General features: G+C 40.0%; 1 protein-coding gene across 1 annotated transcript in view; it reads left to right on the forward strand.

Annotated features, from left to right (window-relative positions):
• The window catches only part of KCNH1 (potassium voltage-gated channel subfamily H member 1), a 175,881-nt gene that overhangs the window by 36,179 nt on the left and 122,777 nt on the right, over positions 1–16,925 (forward strand). Inside the window, exon 6 of the mRNA XM_026072343.1 lies at positions 3,645–4,074. Coding sequence (XP_025928128.1) covers positions 3,645–4,074 — 430 coding nt within the window. The remainder of the gene's footprint in view (positions 1–3,644; positions 4,075–16,925) is intronic.

The following is a 16,925-nucleotide window of genomic DNA, read 5'->3' on the forward strand; positions in this document are numbered from 1 at the left end:
GCTGCCAGTGCTTTGAGCTAGCCCTTTGGTTTGGAGAGGATTTGCTATGTATTCTTCAGTTTTCATGCATCAGCCATCACTGGCAAAAAAAGTAAAACTGCCAGGGTATTAAATATTTGTCAACAATTACACGCAGATATCAGCAGTAGCATCTTTATTTGGGTTAATTCAGTTACTTCAAACAATTTGGTGTATTAGGTGGCATGAAATCCAGCATTTTCTCCTCTGTTTGAGTAAGAGCTGCCCAGAAGCCTGTGACAAAAATATAGAAACTGTGTGCTCTTTTTCTACTGTGGCAATATAACAGACTTCTTAGATTCCCCATGCCCACAGGGGAAGGGATCTRTTGAATAGAGTACTAACGGGTGGAACTGTGCCTGAGGAAACCAGGCCCAGGTAGGACTTTGTGGGGTATTACTTAGTCTTGTCCTTTCTCYGTCCACCACACACAAGTTCCTTCCTTATGGTGCTCCTTTAGAGCAGAGACCCTGGAGGTGCCTGCCTGTGACCTTTACTGCACTTTCTAGCTCTTTACAAACTGGAGCTGATGTATTTCCCTTTGGGCAGAAGGACCTTTGGGTGTCTCTTAATCTGCCTCTCAAGCATTGTAGGAGTAGCAGAGCTAAGAGGGTGGGACACGTCAAGAAAAGTAAATTGAGTTCAGGCTTTTCTTTTGTGTGATGTCTTGGAGCCATCTGTATGATAAAAGCATTAGCAAAAATCTGTGCTGATAAGAGCATTAAAATGGACAGTAATCTAAAAAGTACAGTTCTATTTTGGAAAGTGGTAATCTAAAAATGTCAATTTGAATCCAGCAGATCTATTCCTGTGAGTATTAGAATATTACTTGCTAAACTTAGTGACAAAAGTGCTGTTTTAAGAAGAATGATCTGATTTTTTTCCTACTGTATCATCTATGAAATAGTCTATTAACTTACCATTGTTTATGTCCGTTTGAAATTGTCATTTAGGAATTAAGACTATTGCATAAATAATTATCTTCCTGAGCATTTCTCCCTCTTAATACCAATCCATTTAGAATAGACAAACCCTATTCTTTCTCAAGGAAATCGAATAGAAAATACTGTTATTGCTGAGATTAAAATCAATGCTATTTTTTTTTGCCTTTTCTGAACTTTTAGAATATTATTAGCAATGCAGTCACATGAAATATTCTAACTAGTTAGAACATTAAGTACATTCTTTCAACAAAAACAAGTCAAGCATTTACTTTTTGTAAATAAGCAAGTACTTTTTGTTTGAAAAAAACTAATTCTGTCTACTTCTGGTCAAAATTTGGTAGAATCACTTTCTRCTAAATGATACGGTTCTATCACATTAGTAAATGTTTTACAAAGTTTGTTTTTGTGAATTTCCAAAGGGAAATTGGGATAACAGTATAGTGGTGTGCCTTAAACTCTTCTCATATTGTTTCAAATATTTTATTTTGCATTTCCATTTTTCATGTTATCCAGTTACTTAAACTCCGCTTCTGATTTTTTTTTAAGTACTTATAATCCTTTACTTTTTTGTCAATTAAGAATTAACCAAATTTCAAAACTTTTAAGTCCTTCCTGGATCTGTATTTTTGTCTTTTTAATCCCAGTGATGAGCTTTAATATGTAAAACAAGTTTTGCACCACTATTTCTGAGCAAAAATAAAATTGGTATTTAGAATGCTGGGATTTAAAATTTTCATGTCATTGCCTGAAATTTGTAAGCACTTCATGATGAAAACCTTGGCTTTGAGACTTAAGCTAAAACTGTTAAAGTAGACCATTACTGGAGACTTCTTAAAGTGTAATGTAATACTGTTTTGCTGTTAAAGTTTATAAAGAAGAAAAGGAGAAATGGGCATTGGTACTGAGGAAAAATACCTGTATTTTCTGTGTTGTAATATCAGAACGAAGATATTTAGAAGGCAGAGACTGTACATTATTGTCACTTAGGGACTTGTATATCCAGTGCTACTGTTTTTATTTCCATATTGGGTCCTCAGAGGTAGCCACTTTCCCTCCCTTGGAAATGAAGGCCTTATGCGTTTGTGTCTTCTCCTTTGAATTGGCGTCAAGGTTTTGATCCATGGTTTACAAAAAACAAAGCCAGGTATGGAATGAATGGGAAATGGGAATTCTTTCATAGTTTGTGAAGAAATTTTTGCATAAGTGACTTGAAAAGGTTGACATAAATAATCATGAAAAGAATACAACACTTTGGTCTTTTCTAGATCTCTGCAGATATCTCTGTTTTAAAGGGCTGCTGCTTTTTTCTCTTTAATCCTTTCTCCCCTCCCCCCAGTTGTGTTAAACCTTGTCCAAATAGTTAATGGAAATTGATAGTCTGTYCCAAGGTAATAAACTACATCTGTCTCTGAAAATGAGTCAATATAATCATGACAAATTCATGAAATAAAGGGGAAATGCATTGCTGCAGTGCTGGGGAACATAAGTCAATATACTTTATGTAATTATTTAATAAAACATCTCTGCTAGTGCATTGAACCAGCTGAAGACACTGAAGAAGTCATTTTTATGCAAGAATAAACAAACTTCCAGTAAAAGCTGGTGACCAGAAGTATGCAATTATACATTTCCAGAAATAGTTATTAAACCAGTCTGCTTAAATTTTAATCAGACTTCTGTGGATGAAAACCTTTTTGATAAGGGGGAGTAGGGAAAAAGAAGGGCCTTTATATGAAAGGCTATTCAGATTTTCTTGTTCCCCAAATGATTTTTTTTTTTTTAATTTTTCTTGTGCATGGGAATGCAAATCTGTATAAAAAGTTACAATATAAAATTCTATATGCTGGTTTAATTCTGTTTTATGGGAGCCAAAATAGCATCAATACCGAAATACTATATTGATAACAAAGATGTCATAAAGAATAATGATGTGAGGATTAAACAGTGAGATATTTGAAATACTTAAACTTTCTGTAGTCCTTCAGAGAAATATCAGAGGACTGTTTTTCAGTGGGTGAATACTTACGGGAAAGTAGTCATAGGAGATGCACTATTACACTGAAAAATTGCAAATCACCAGGTACTTTCAGCATTTTTGGCCTTTCTTATTTATCTTCTTGATATGTCTGAGCTAAATATTGCACACTGTGTTACTATCTCTGAGAAATGAAAAGACATGTCTTGCCCAGGATCATAAGGAGAGTTGATGATAGAGTCAGAAATAGCCATAAGATGTTCCTGGCTCCACATGCTGGAATGAGTTCAGTAGGTGTCTTACTATTCTCTCAAATATTAGATTTGTATAATTTAATGCTCAATGGCTTTCCTTCAGCCTCAAAGTAGCATCAGGATGCTCAGGGACAGTCTGCTTGCACAACTGGCATGCAATAAATAGCCTATCATTTGAAGCCTTTACAAAGGTATTTGTAGACCTATTCAAACTCTCTCAAAAGATGAGTTCAAAGAGCAGCCCACAAAATGTTAGTGCATGAAGACAAGAGTGCATGTGTCTGTCTTTGAAAAAGGTCACTAACCTTTTCATGTTTCACCATCTCATTTTTCAGGTGTTATCTGATGAAGAAATATTTGTGATAGCTCAGCCCCTGTCTTTGCAAACACCGATTATGAATATTGTTGCTTTAATGTTGAATTCTAATGGCCCATTGTGCTTTATCCTTCTAGGGAATCAGTAGCCTCTTCAGCTCACTTAAAGTGGTCAGGCTGCTTCGACTGGGTCGTGTAGCTCGGAAATTGGACCATTACATTGAATATGGAGCAGCGGTCTTGGTTCTGCTGGTGTGTGTGTTTGGTCTTGCAGCGCACTGGCTGGCCTGCATTTGGTACAGCATAGGAGACTATGAAGTTATCGATGAGGATACAAACACAATCCGACCTGAGAGCTGGCTCTATCAGCTGGGGATGTCAATAGGAACACCTTACCGGTTTAATGCGTCAGGCTTTGGGAAATGGGAAGGCGGGCCAAGCAAAGATTCGGTCTATATCTCCTCCTTATATTTTACGATGACCAGCCTCACCAGTGTTGGATTTGGAAACATTGCCCCAACTACAGATGGAGAGAAGATCTTTGCTGTCGCTATGATGATGATTGGCTGTAAGTATTAGAGATTCTGTCTCTCGAACTATGGTAGATAGCAATGTATTATGAATGCTGAGTGTCGTAAGAATAGCTCTGGAATCATGTCAAATATTATGCAGTTTTAAAGCATTTTTTTTGGTGGCAATATGGTTACTACACGCTTTCATACTGGGCAGTTTTAAAATCACAGGTGRAAGTATTGCTGTGACTAGTAAAAATTCATTTGATATAGAAGCAATCCTTTCAATTATCTGTAGTAAGTAAACAATAAAATGTGTAAAGTATGAAGCATGAAAAACTAATGTACCAGAATGAGCATAGACAACCTTTGTGCCTCGTTTGGTATGTGGCAAAATCTTTGTATGTCTGAGAGCTGTGTACATTGGAGAAGTGAGTGGGGGGAAGTCCAGGAGCATCTTGTGAGAAAGAGATGAAAGGARCTTTGTAGAGGCCACAAACTCCACTGTGGGCTGAGCATACACTCAGATCCCAAAGCAACCAGGATAATACTGGCCTTGGGCACCTCTTCTGACTCGCTTTTCCCTGTAGCCAGGGATTCGCATTGCCCAGCTGTCCAGCTTTTGGTCCTGTTGTGTCACTTCAATGCAGGATCTGCACTCAAAGTGCTTTGAGAGTTGCTTGCAGTTAAGAGCCATACTTTGACCACCCTAAACTAGGTCATGCTTTTTCTAGATAAAAGTGTGGGATTTGGACCAAAATAGGGGGAAAATTACTGCTTCACAGACAGAAGAGCTTATTAGTGTATGGAAAGAGAAAGAAGCTTCAGTATGATAATATTCCATTTAAAGGAGAAAAAAGTTAATCCTTGTTAAGCAGAAAATTAAAACCAAATACATAATGAAACCCAATAGCAACATAGTGCCTGCTATGATACAAACATGCAGCTTTTATTCTGATGTATGTGTCATTTTACCGAGACACTGAAATCATGTACTGTAATAAAATTACACATTCAGTGTTAAGCAGACTGAAGGTTAATGAGAGGAAGTAGAAAGGCATGTATTCTTGCTTAAGTAGGGATTAGAATTTTTTAGCTACAAAAATTGTTAATTTTGTTATTCTAGCTTTTTCCCCACTGCTAAGAGTTCTGTCATCCCATTAAAACACACTGGTAGCAGAAACTGAATTTGTATAACTTGGAGACAATTATGCAGTTTCCTCATGAGAAGTGCATTAGACAGTGTAGCAGTGTAGTATAAAGCAGGCTTCCAAACGTATTTCCTGATGAAGGTACCTGTTTAATATGAGATATCCTGGCCTTTGGCTTATTGTTCATTATGTTATGCTCATTAAACTAGCTAGACAAGATAAGCATTTGCTGCCTGAGTACTCAATGAATATAATCTTCATAAAGTCCAGCATGTACGTGGGGATGTTTTGGAGTTTTACCTGCTCCAAACTCTTCATTTGGAAGCATCATGTACATAAACAGAATTTGTGAGGTTAATATTGATAGATACCTGTTCTKAACTCTAAAATGAACTTTAATTTCAGCAAACTGTAAAAATTAGTGATCTGGCAATTTTAAATGTATCTCATGAACACAATCAGATTTGATGCAAACAATTTTGTTTGTACTTTATTGGCCTTTGGGAACCTTAAACATCTAACCCAGTAAATGTCTGTGTATCTGAGCCCCTTTATCCTGTGGACAGCTACTTGGAAACCATTAGGACTATTCACATACGTGTTTGTGTGAATGGCAACTAAATAATCCAATTTTTCAGTTTACCACTCTGGCTTTTATAGCATCTTGATTGCTTTTAACATGCTGATAGTAAAGGTGGAAACACTTTTGACTTGACAAACTTCGAGACTTCCAGAACAGAAGCTACCGCTGATTGTTAGGTGGGAGCTTGCATTAACCCTTCTGTCCTGGTTGCCTGGTGATTTGTGTTAGTAAGGAACCTTCCAAAAGGAAGCAGCGAGTTTTGGAGAAGCTCTGATGCAGAGTTCCTCTGAATTTCAGCAGGGAGAAAGTAAGTAGCTTTTTTTCTTTTCTCTCTCTCCATAAGGAATTCTTTTCAGGCTTAGCTGAATTTTGAAAATTGTCTTTGCCTATTGCTGCGTGTGTTAAGGTCATATTTTGGTATTGTCAAAATAGTGATTTGAATATTGACATATCTCCAACAAGAGCCACATGCCCCAAGTGGAGCAGGAGAGGCATGGGGGGGCCCTAGCTGTCACTGGGCCTGGCAGTCTGTCGGCAGGTGGGCGGCCTGGGCCTCTGCAGCAGCCTGGCTGGGAGCTGCACGCACAGCTCTGCTCTCCTGCCTCCCTCAGGGGTACCCTACTGAGCAGCAGTCCTCGCCCCTTCTGCCAGGCGGGCTCGTGACACAACCCACCCAGTCTTTCCCTTCACCCCTAATTTTCCAAAGATTCAGCCAATACTGCAGAACGCCAGCCCTGCCGCTTGCTTTTGGTAGCAAGCGTGATCGGCGCCACAGCTTTGCTCGCTGCGTGGCTGACGTGGAGCTTCTGGTTTTGAGCTGGGGCAGTTCCTCAGGATGGGAAGAACGAAAGAGATTTGTTCAGGTTGCAGGTATTTAGAACTTAATTGCTGATTGGCTTTCCTCCACTGTAAAATTTTGTGTTAAAATGAYGTTATTTTGTCTGTAGAATTAAGCTCTCAAACATTGATCTGGGGCTGAACTAGGGCTGTTTTATAAGGACTTTGTCTCATCTGTTGGCAGCCTGAAAGGTACGTAACAACTGTATCGGGAGGTAGACTTTGGGGAGGGGAAAGAAAGGCTAAGTCTGCCTAAAGCCTTTCTGTGTCACACAGCAAAATCTGTATTTGTCCCTGGCCAACTGACGTGTTTCCTGTGAGCTGGGCAACTCACTCATATTACAGTGGCTACCTGGTCTTGTTGTGCTCCTCGTTTTCCAGGTGTCAGATCACTTAGATTTGCACATGGCAGGGATAGGGCTGCAGTCATCCAGCATGCCAGAAGCAAGCAATCCCAAATCAGTTCTGCCAAGGTGCTACCGCCCACTAGTAGAAGTAAAGGTTTTATGATTTCTCTCTTATACTTTGCTATTAATACTGCATTTATTTTAGTACCCATCTAGTAATGCAGTTCTCAAAAATAAGAAATGTTACAAAGATTGTGGGTCATGCTTATACTAATGACATGTATGTGTATTGAAAAGCAAGTCTTTTGCAGGTAGACTTCAAAATCATTTGAAATTAAATTGGTAAATGGCTGAAAACTTCATGTTTTTTGTTAATGAAGGTGCCTATGCAATAAATTACTTATTTGGGGTGAAAAATGGTAAAAGAAAATAAGCTTCCTGTGCAAGTTGATTTTTATCATAAAGTTCTTGACTTTGGCAGAAAATAGATTTAAAAGAGCTCAGAGGAATGTGTTGTGATAATCTCTCGATACTTCAGATCCGATTGTTCTAGGAACTGAAAGGACCTGAAAGTAGTGGATTATGGACCATTCCATGGGCATCTATAGATTAAATATTTTCTGGAGATATGGGCTTTGGGTTGGATCCTGAAATTGGTTGAGCATCTTTAAACAGTGACAGGGTTCATAACAGCTAAGGTGTGCTCAGTGTGGTATCGGACCTCTGCCCCTTAATGGAAAAGAACAACATCATTTTATTAAAAAATAAGCATACAAATGTAGGATTGTGCTGAAGGCCCTTTTTCTCTTTCCCACAATTGTAACAGCTCCATGTATGCGCTGACTTCTCTAGACAATGCTCTAGTGGTGTATAAAGGCAACAGTTCATTTCTCATCTTCCAGTAGCACAGGGTACTATTTTCCTTCCGTGAAGGGTGGAGAGAAAGCCTAACTCTTCGACTATCTAAAACTCCAGTTGAATATAGGTGGGATTGGTAGAGTCCAACCTCAGATTTTCTGCTCCATTTATTTCCCTGCTAAAGGATAAGTTTTTAAGAACTGTGTGAATTTATTTTCTTTTTGAAGTAGGTGTGTGGGGTCTGGGCAAAAACTCTCTCAGAAACTTTCTCAGAAACTCTCTCTCCCTCCCTCCCTCCAGTGAAGTGCCAGTCGTTTTACAACCTTTTCCATATGAAATGGAAACTGCACTGTCACTTTTTTTTTGAAGACGATGATTGCTTTTTTGTTTAGTTGAGTAAGACAGGGTGTTAGCAAGATTGCTTTTGAGATTCCAGAACTGCCACTGTAGTATCACCAAAAAAATGTTATTTAAGGACAAATATAAAAAAACTAGCATTAATATTTCAAAATGATTGCAGCAAAATTATATTTTTAATAGGCTCAAAATATTTAATAGGAGGGTAATTTTTTCCCTTTGGGCCAATTAACCTCCCAACTGTGAATAAATAATAAAACTCCTATTAGCCTGATGAGTGTAGATTTAGGCCAACAGAAAGAAAACAATGAAATTTCCTTCACTTTTTTTTTCCTCTGCTCTTTTTAAATAGTAATAACACTGCATCAAGAAACTAAGAGCTTGTAAAACAGTGCGGTGGCCAGCCAAACCCATGGTGACCGTTTCACTGGCAAGATCGCCTTTGAAACTGTGGATCTCCTCTTCGTTTGCAAGCGCAAGCGCCTTTCGCCGAGGCGGGTGCGGGGAGGCCCATGCCCGCCGCCGCCGCCGCCGCCGCCGCCGCCACCGCCTGGCGCGGGCTGCCGCGCTGCGCCTGCGGCGGCAGACGGCAGACGGCAGAGCAGCGCCGGCCGGGCCTGGCAGGCGCCTGCCTCCCGCTGCCGGCGGGCTGGGGAAGTGCAGCCGGGAGCCGCCGGCTCCTTGCCGAGGGGCTCCTTCGGCGCGGGGGTTAGTCGTGGCCCGGCACCTGCGCCCTGTTCCCCGTCGGTGGCGTGAGCGGTCTCGGCTTCAGCTCGCGGCCGCTGCCCTGGAGCGCGGCGGTTGCACGCGTGGAGCGAGAGGAAGGAGCGATCCACTTTTGAAAGCGGGAGCTCCACTTACTTGGTGAGCTTTTTAAAGAAAAATACAAACACACACGCTGTATTATGATGTTTAAAAAAAGAAGAGGCATATGTTTTTCTCCTCATTTGATTTTTTTACAGTCACTTTTAGTAGAATGGATTTGATGGTGCCAAATGCTTGCATCTCAGGGGAAGGCTTGATGCGGCGTGTGCTGCCCTGAGGAGCATTGCCAGGTGGCGCAGTTTTGTTACAGGTCCTTGTTTCTAGCAAACTTAGGGTTTGGTTTGGTTTGGTTTGGTTTTGCTTGGTTTGCTAGCTGAATGTTTTGAAAAGTTTCTGGAGAGGAAAGTCTGTGACCAGTGGCAGTAATTTTTTTTTTTTCCTTTCGTCTTGGAGTGTTGTCAGTTGAACCTCTCTATTTCAGGATTGGAGTTACTTGTAAATAAAGGAGTGACTTTCAGAGATGTGTGTTGCTGTCTTCTCCACCGGAAAACTGCCTGACAGGCTTCTGGTTCAGACAGCACGTGACTGTGCTGGCATCAAAACAGGACATCTGTGTCAGAAGGGCCAAGAATATTACAGGTATTTGAAAGGCAAAGCTGTTAATAACCAATACTGTGTGTGTGTGTTTAGTATGCTCATACACAGAATCATGGAATGAATACTGTGTAATTATGTTCTATTTTCCATAACACAAAATTTGTTTTTCTCTTCTGCTCAGCTACTGATATGCCCTCTTCTACTCAATGCTCCCTCCCCCTTTAAAGCTGGTCCAGTGGCAGAAATGTTTGCGWTACATTAACTCTTTGTAGACCCACTGACCACTGGTAATAGCTATCTGACATTATAGCAAAGTGCTGTTTAAAAAAAAAGTAGGTAAGCCCACCACTTTCATTTTCCTTTTTATTTAATCTTCCTTTATGGTAAATCATAAGTCCAGGTAACTGTTTTAAATAAAATACAGCGATATGTCAGCAAAGTTATCCTGGACCAGTGGGAGCTTTGGCTGAGTACAAACATTGGCCTGGTAAAAAGCCTAAGATAGGGGAACTTGCAGAAGGAAGGGTGGCTATGTCGTGCTGGCGGTGCTTAGCAATTGGGAGGGGATGATTCAGGTAGATCAGCTGCGTGTGGGTATTGAGCCTACAGGATTGTTGGCCGTTTGGTTTTACGCACTGGATGAAGCATGAGGTGGACTGGCTTGCTGTCGGCGGCCCTGCTCCCTGCTCAGGAGCTGTTTTCTGTGGGATGGTCTTCTCATGTTCTCAAATGCAGTGACTGCATACACAGCCCTACTGACCTCATCGTGGCTGCAGTTTTAGGGTGAAGGCATTTTACTGTTGGTTATTTTGACATGGGTAAACGCAACCCCTACTGAGATTTGTAAGGAACCTCAGGGTACTCATCACGTAGCCCTGGGATGCATGCTATATTGGTCAGTCCTACTGAAAGGACATGCGGGTCCTGATTCTTGACCTCAATAGGGCACGTCTGCTTGGAACAAGCACTTTTGAAAATAGGGACAGCACATGAAGTACCTTGTGGCTGCTCTTGAGGATTCCTGTTCTGTGGACACCTGATGCTTCTGATAAGATACCCAATTCATATTACTATGTAGTCATTTTTCATGTGCATATGGTAAATTATAGTTTTGTAAAACAGAGTCTGTGTTCATATCTGTCAACAAACTGACCTGCATGGTATTGCTTCACTTTATTGAGTACATGTGTCTGTATATATAGGGAAATATGAATGCCACTACTGAAAGTAAAAGCAATTAACTCCTCAGCTTCATTTTAGATGAATCAAAACACATTTGCTTATCCCTTTTCACAGATGGATATTAAATTGCTAATTAATAAGGAATATGTCTACAGAGTGATCTTTCAGAGAGGCTGATGTTATGTGAAAACAGGTTTGAAACTGCTGTCTGGGTCTGTGGARGGACATTTATTTTCCATTTTTAATACTTGAAAAAATTGTTATTTCAATTTTTGGTTTCTTCCCTGTGGAGACATATGCCTCCAAATAACAGTTCTCATATATTTTGTTCAGTGAATCTGTCAGGTTGTGTTGTATATTGTTTTTTCGTTTTTTTTTTTTTTTTCCTTTCTTTCCTAAGCAATAGCAGAAACCAGAGGGCTTTCATTTRCTGTTTTCATATCTGGGCACTATGTCAGCAATCCCTTTGCTGTGCAGGTAGAGTAGGGATGAACTGTTCTAAAAATGGTGTGTGTTTTCCAAGAATAAATTCTTTCTCGTTAGACATGAAAACACAGGGATGAGGATAACATTAAGTAAATTTGAAAATGTAATTAGGTAGTTCTGTTTTTAGTGGTCTTACTGAAAGGAACAAAAATCTCCCCTGGTAATGTGAACATCCCTGTGGGTTATGAGGAAACCTTGATGGTTGGTATGACACGTAGCTCTGTGTAGCTCCTTCGCAGCCACACAGAGGAAGCAGTGCGCTTTCGTGACACCCACCAGAACAGGAGCTGTTCAGAGACTCATATGAATGAAGATAGCCAGAAACTGATAGAAAAATAGCCTGCTATTATCACAATACACGAAAAAAGGTACAGATGCACTGCAGCATTGTATTTGGTGATGTTCCTGAGGTGTGCTTTTCCCTTGTAATGCAGTCTCTCAGCTTTTATGAGCAAATGGATGTGGCTGTGCTGTGTGTGTACTTACCAAGAACATATCTAACCATAAGAGGAGCATGTACAGTGCACATATTGAATGGTTCTTGGTGACCATACTGCTTGTTCTACAGCACCAGAGAGGTTGCTTGGAAAAAAAATCCCCTTAGTAGTGATGCTACTTCAGGACTAGATGTGAAACCAGTGTCTGAGCACAAAGGCCTCTCAGACTTTGAACCCAAAGCATCTTTTTTTTTGTGTTTGTAGTAATTGCAAATATGCTGTTTTGGTTTAGACACATGCTGAGAAAGGAAGAAGAAACCTTTTTCCTGGGAAGGTGATCTCTTGGATGCTTGGTTTTTGTCACTAACCCTGGCAATGGGACAAAGATTTAGATGCCACAGGCTTCTTGCCAGCCACTGAGGTTTGGGAGCAACTGAGAGTTGCTGAGTGCTGACTGTTGGCATGCTCTCCATATGGCTGATTAGTTTTGAATTGCTTTTCATACTTGTCTATGTTAGCCACCAGCAGCACCACTCAAGCTAGTAATTCCTGATTTAAAGACCTGGATTTTTCTTCTTTTCTTGCTAGTGGGCTTTTAATAGAAAGGGGAAGTCTTTCCAGATCTATTCCCTTGCCCCCCTGTACTGTGCCTTATTGGTTGTTGTTTGAAGTTACTCATGATATTTGAAGAGCTGGTGTGTTATTGGTATAATTGTTAAGCAACTTCTTTGGGATTTCTGAATGTTATTTTCCTTGGATGCTTTCTCTGTTAGAATGAACAAGATGTGTTGCAAATATCTTTCTCTGCTACACCAAGTTTCAGCAAAGAGCTAGGGCCAGGAGAAAACGTGGATGGACCTTCTTTGCAGGTTACAAGGAGGGTTTGGGTGTATCAGAGCAGGATTTGGGCTGGTTATCTCTTAAGTGTGAAAATACCCTGATTTTTCCTGTTAAGAGTAAATAGAGAGTGGGTTTTTTTTGTTTTTTGTTTTTTTTTAAAGAAAAAGTCACTGTGATACCAAAGAATGGATAGACAACATTGTTTTAGGCTTTTTGTTTATATAAACAATCCTTTAGACAGTTGAGCCCGAAGGGATGCCGTTTTCAGTGAAGCGAGTCGGTATCTCTCATCAGTAAGCATAGGACTGCACCAGCTCACGGTGGCATTTTCAAAACCAYGCCGATGAGCTAAAGTGTTGGCGTGTCTGGCCTACGCTAAGTTACATAATTGATATTCAGTGCAGACAGGACATGCTGGAGGGATGCAGTTGGTGCTGACAGACTTCACAACATAGCAAACTCCAAACCTAGAACTGTAGCTCTTAAAGGTTGCCTCTTCTTAGGATAAGGACATTAGAGGCCTGCAGATTTTTAAACGGTTGCTACTACTGAAACATAAAGCCCTGGTGTCAAAAACAGCAAAAGAGCAGACTRGATGACGCGTATGTAAATAACTAACTTCTATCCAAATCTTTGTCTCCAGGCTAAGATAGACTGGAATGTTTTTTCAGGTTCACAGCACTAGTACTAATGCTGTAATAAATCTGTCTGAGCTGATGACCATGGCTATATGAAGAGCGCCCTATTCATATGGGGGTTAGTCATCTCCCCATTGCAAGACACTTCAAAGCAAAAAAAAAAAAAAAAAAAAAAAAAGCGCCATATCACAAAACTACTGGTGATTCTTCCCATGATGTGTCTTTTTGCCTTAATGACTTTCAAATATTTGCAGCTGTGCTTCAGTCTCATAGATCTAGTGAATGAGCCCACCTCAACATATATGAGAATTTAGTTGCTAGAATAGTCTCAGGGGATTTTGTTTCCCAGTCACTGCCAGAATCATGCCAAAACAATCAGGATAATTTTTAAAGTGAGCTTTTTGTGAAGAAATTTAATTCACAAGGTTCTTAAAACCTGTTGTGTCATGTAGAGCTTTACCTTGATCTCCAAGACATTGAACAACTTCTGAAAGTACTGTAAATGGGAAAAAAAAATAGCTCTATTTGACAGGAAAGAAAATGGAAACTGTACAGTGTTTCTGGTTTGTCTGGGATTTTGGGGGGAATGGGAGGGAGCTTGTGTTATATATGATTGCTTTTTCTCCCTTTGTTGCGCATAAAGTTTCAAAACTGTTACCTTGAAAGGTTGTGTTTTGATACGCAGCACAGCAAACTTAGGGGCCCAACTTATGATTTTATTCTTAAATTACTGAGGCACAGAAGTATAATCCAGAAGATCATGATTGATCTTTGTGGAGTTTTATTCCAGGTTCACACCTGTGAAATTGGCTGAATACCTGTGGTGCACAAGAGCATGACTGATGTCTCTTTCCTCTCTGCAGTCCTGAGAGACCTTTCCCTAGGAAGCAGCTCTATTGTTGAAGGATAGAAATCTTGGACAAGGGTTTGGTTTTGCATAAGAATCATCTGTATTTCAAAGTCTGTTTCTGTCTAAGAAAAATCCAATTAGACAGGAGAGGGGGAAAAAGAAAAGCAAAATAGCACATCCAATCATCTGACACATTGTGCCACTTATCATCTAATGTGTGGAATATGACAGAAGATGTGAAGCATCTTTTAAGCACCTTTCATTTCTGCATCGTCTTTGAAGACAGTCTAGTTATTTTACTATCTAATTGCTACTGGTCTCAGACAGACCTGCTGTAGGCTTCAAAATGTCAGAGTGGAAACAGCTTGTATTGCTGTAATATTTAAGTGGTTTATGTATCATGAGATGTCCCTAACCACTTAGCTGAGCTATCACATTGTTGTTGAGAATGAATAAGGATTAGTTGTGCTTGCCAGATCAGTGAATTTTAATGCATTTGGCTGTTTTTATATTTTAAAGAAAGATTTGCYTTTTTTGCTTATAAAAAAGGTAAGTAATGTCCTAGAGGATTTAGATGCTGTTGTGGGTCATATGCAGTTTATTTTTTGAGGCTGAGAGCTCTGAAATATTCTAGATCTGAACCTGAGTAGGTGTCTGAAGACATATCCTATTGTAAGCTCAGCCTGATGGAAGAAATTCTGATCTCCTGAGAAAATATGGAATATATGTGAAAATGTCAATATCTTTTATCCACAGTCCGGTAACTCTTGCTGCAACTGGTGTGAAAAATGTGCAAGGAGACAAGTAACTTTATTCTAGGTCTTCTTGGCTGGAAGGGAAGTAGAAAATTTATTCTTTTAACTGAAGGGTTTCGACAGCCAGTGGGGTCTAAAATCCAAAGTGCCATATGGGAAAGAATGAAACAGTTGAGCTGAGTGTTCTTACTCACATCAACATGAATTGGAAATGCTTTTTCCCTTCTTTGAAATCAAACCACTAACTGCACCTGGGTGGTGCAGAAGTAAATTCTTCTGGTCAAATATTTGGCAAACCTTGTCCTCCGCTGTCACTATCTCCAAAGCAAAAATGTGTCACTTGATAAGCACAGGTGAGTGGGATGATTCATGGTCACAGTTTGTTCTCATTGTTAATGGAAAGATCCTGAGGAATTTTCACTAAAAAATACAGAGGAGCTGGAGATTGGTAACATCTTCCAACTGTTCAAAGGTCAACTGAAGGAGAGAAAATAGGACTTAAGAAAAAGGACTCATTTCTTTCAGTTACAATTTTTGTAATTGAATTCAAATGAGTTTTTTGTGAGTTGTGAGTTTTTTTTCTGGTAAAATTAAGACTTACTGCARAAATATTTAAAACAGTGCCAGAGTTTTTTGGCAATCTCTGTCCCCCAAAGACCTTTAACTGTCTGAAATGTTCTAGGCAGTTCATTAAATGAATTGTGAAAACTGTAAGCTTATTTATTATAATTATAGCACTTGCTGATAGCTTGCATTTTTAGTGCAAATTATTATAAAATGTGAAGCCAAACATTTGCTGCAACTTTGAGGCAACTCTGTCTTAATTTTTGAAAAACTATTACCTGTTTCATACTTAGAGGGCAGATGAGTGAAATTCTACCTCCTACTGATCGGGCCTACAGTGGCACTATGTATGTGTGTGCCTGGGCAGAGTGAATCCTTTTGCATCAAACAGCCATATGGGTTTGGCAATGACTTTGTTAGTGGAAATAACACAGCATCTACTGAGAATAGTTCGCAGAAATGCACCTTAAATCTGCTGAAACTATTCTCCTGTTTCCAGGTCTCTTTCGTGTCATGGGCCATGAGTTTCTTCCTCCTACTTTTCTCTCATTTCCTTGCACGAACCCTCACTTCTGGGCCTGTCACTGCTATGCCGGTTGTCATCCTGTGCTGGCAGCTCATCCTATGTGTTTTGCACAGGGAGACTTTCACAAGAAACAGGAAACTGGAAAAGCTATTCAACTTGCCTTGTCTCGCCCCTTTGCTTTTAGGGAGGGAGGATATCATAAGGTATAATTTCTTGAACTTCTTATTCCTTGAACATTTGTTGGACCTTTAGCTTCTAATTCAGTCTGATGTATTGAAATGCAGAGGGAGGGGACAGGAAGGTATTTCCTGTTTGCAAAAATGCAAAATAGGCTTTGTTTTCTTCATTCACTTTTAAATGTCTTTTGAGTATTTTTGATTCTACTTATTCCTCCTTCATAAAACCCTTTCTTCACATGATTGGGAAAATGATCAAATCAATTGTTTCAAGAATTAAGTATGCCAAAACTAAATTTCCAGGAAGTGGCTTTCTCGCACTCCTTGCAAGTAAGTTGACTACAGGTTAATTATGTGCTAATAGTGACAAAACGTGGGAGGGTAGAGCGAGCATTTTCTGGCAGAGAACCTTACCCCGCATAAAGTTAGATACCTCCTGTGAAAATCGTGGAGGAATCACCAAACAGGCAGATTACTCTGAGAGAACCTCTATGTTATGTAGATGCCACACTGAGCAGCTGAGAGGAAGAGAAGATCTAGCTACATGCCTTCTTTGGCTTATTATGCTATTCTGACCTAGTCATGTAGCTGGAGAATGTCTAATCCTGTTTTGGACCTTCCTGTATATAATGAAAACTTTAAGAGACAGGAAGCCGCRTGAGAAGTTGCCTGGAAGCGGCATCAGGATCCAGGTGTTAACTGGAGAGGCATCCAGGATCCTGCAGTGTTACCTTCTGTAACTTATTTTTCYTCTCATCCTTTGTCTCTCTTCTGTATTTAAACTTTGTGTGGGAGGGGAACTGCCTGTCCAAATAGAGCCTCGATCCTAGTTTGAGCTTGGAATTTGCGAGCTTCTGCTCACATTGAGCTTCTGCTGTAGTGCAACTAGGAGATATTACTATCAGTACCCTTCTCAAAGCTGTCTTCATCACAGATCAGGCAGCAGGGTTCTTTAATC

The sequence above is a fragment of the Apteryx rowi genome, unplaced genomic scaffold (genome assembly GCF_003343035.1).
Source record: "Apteryx rowi isolate R43461 unplaced genomic scaffold, aptRow1 scaffold_34, whole genome shotgun sequence".
Lineage (NCBI taxonomy): Eukaryota > Metazoa > Chordata > Aves > Apterygiformes > Apterygidae > Apteryx > Apteryx rowi.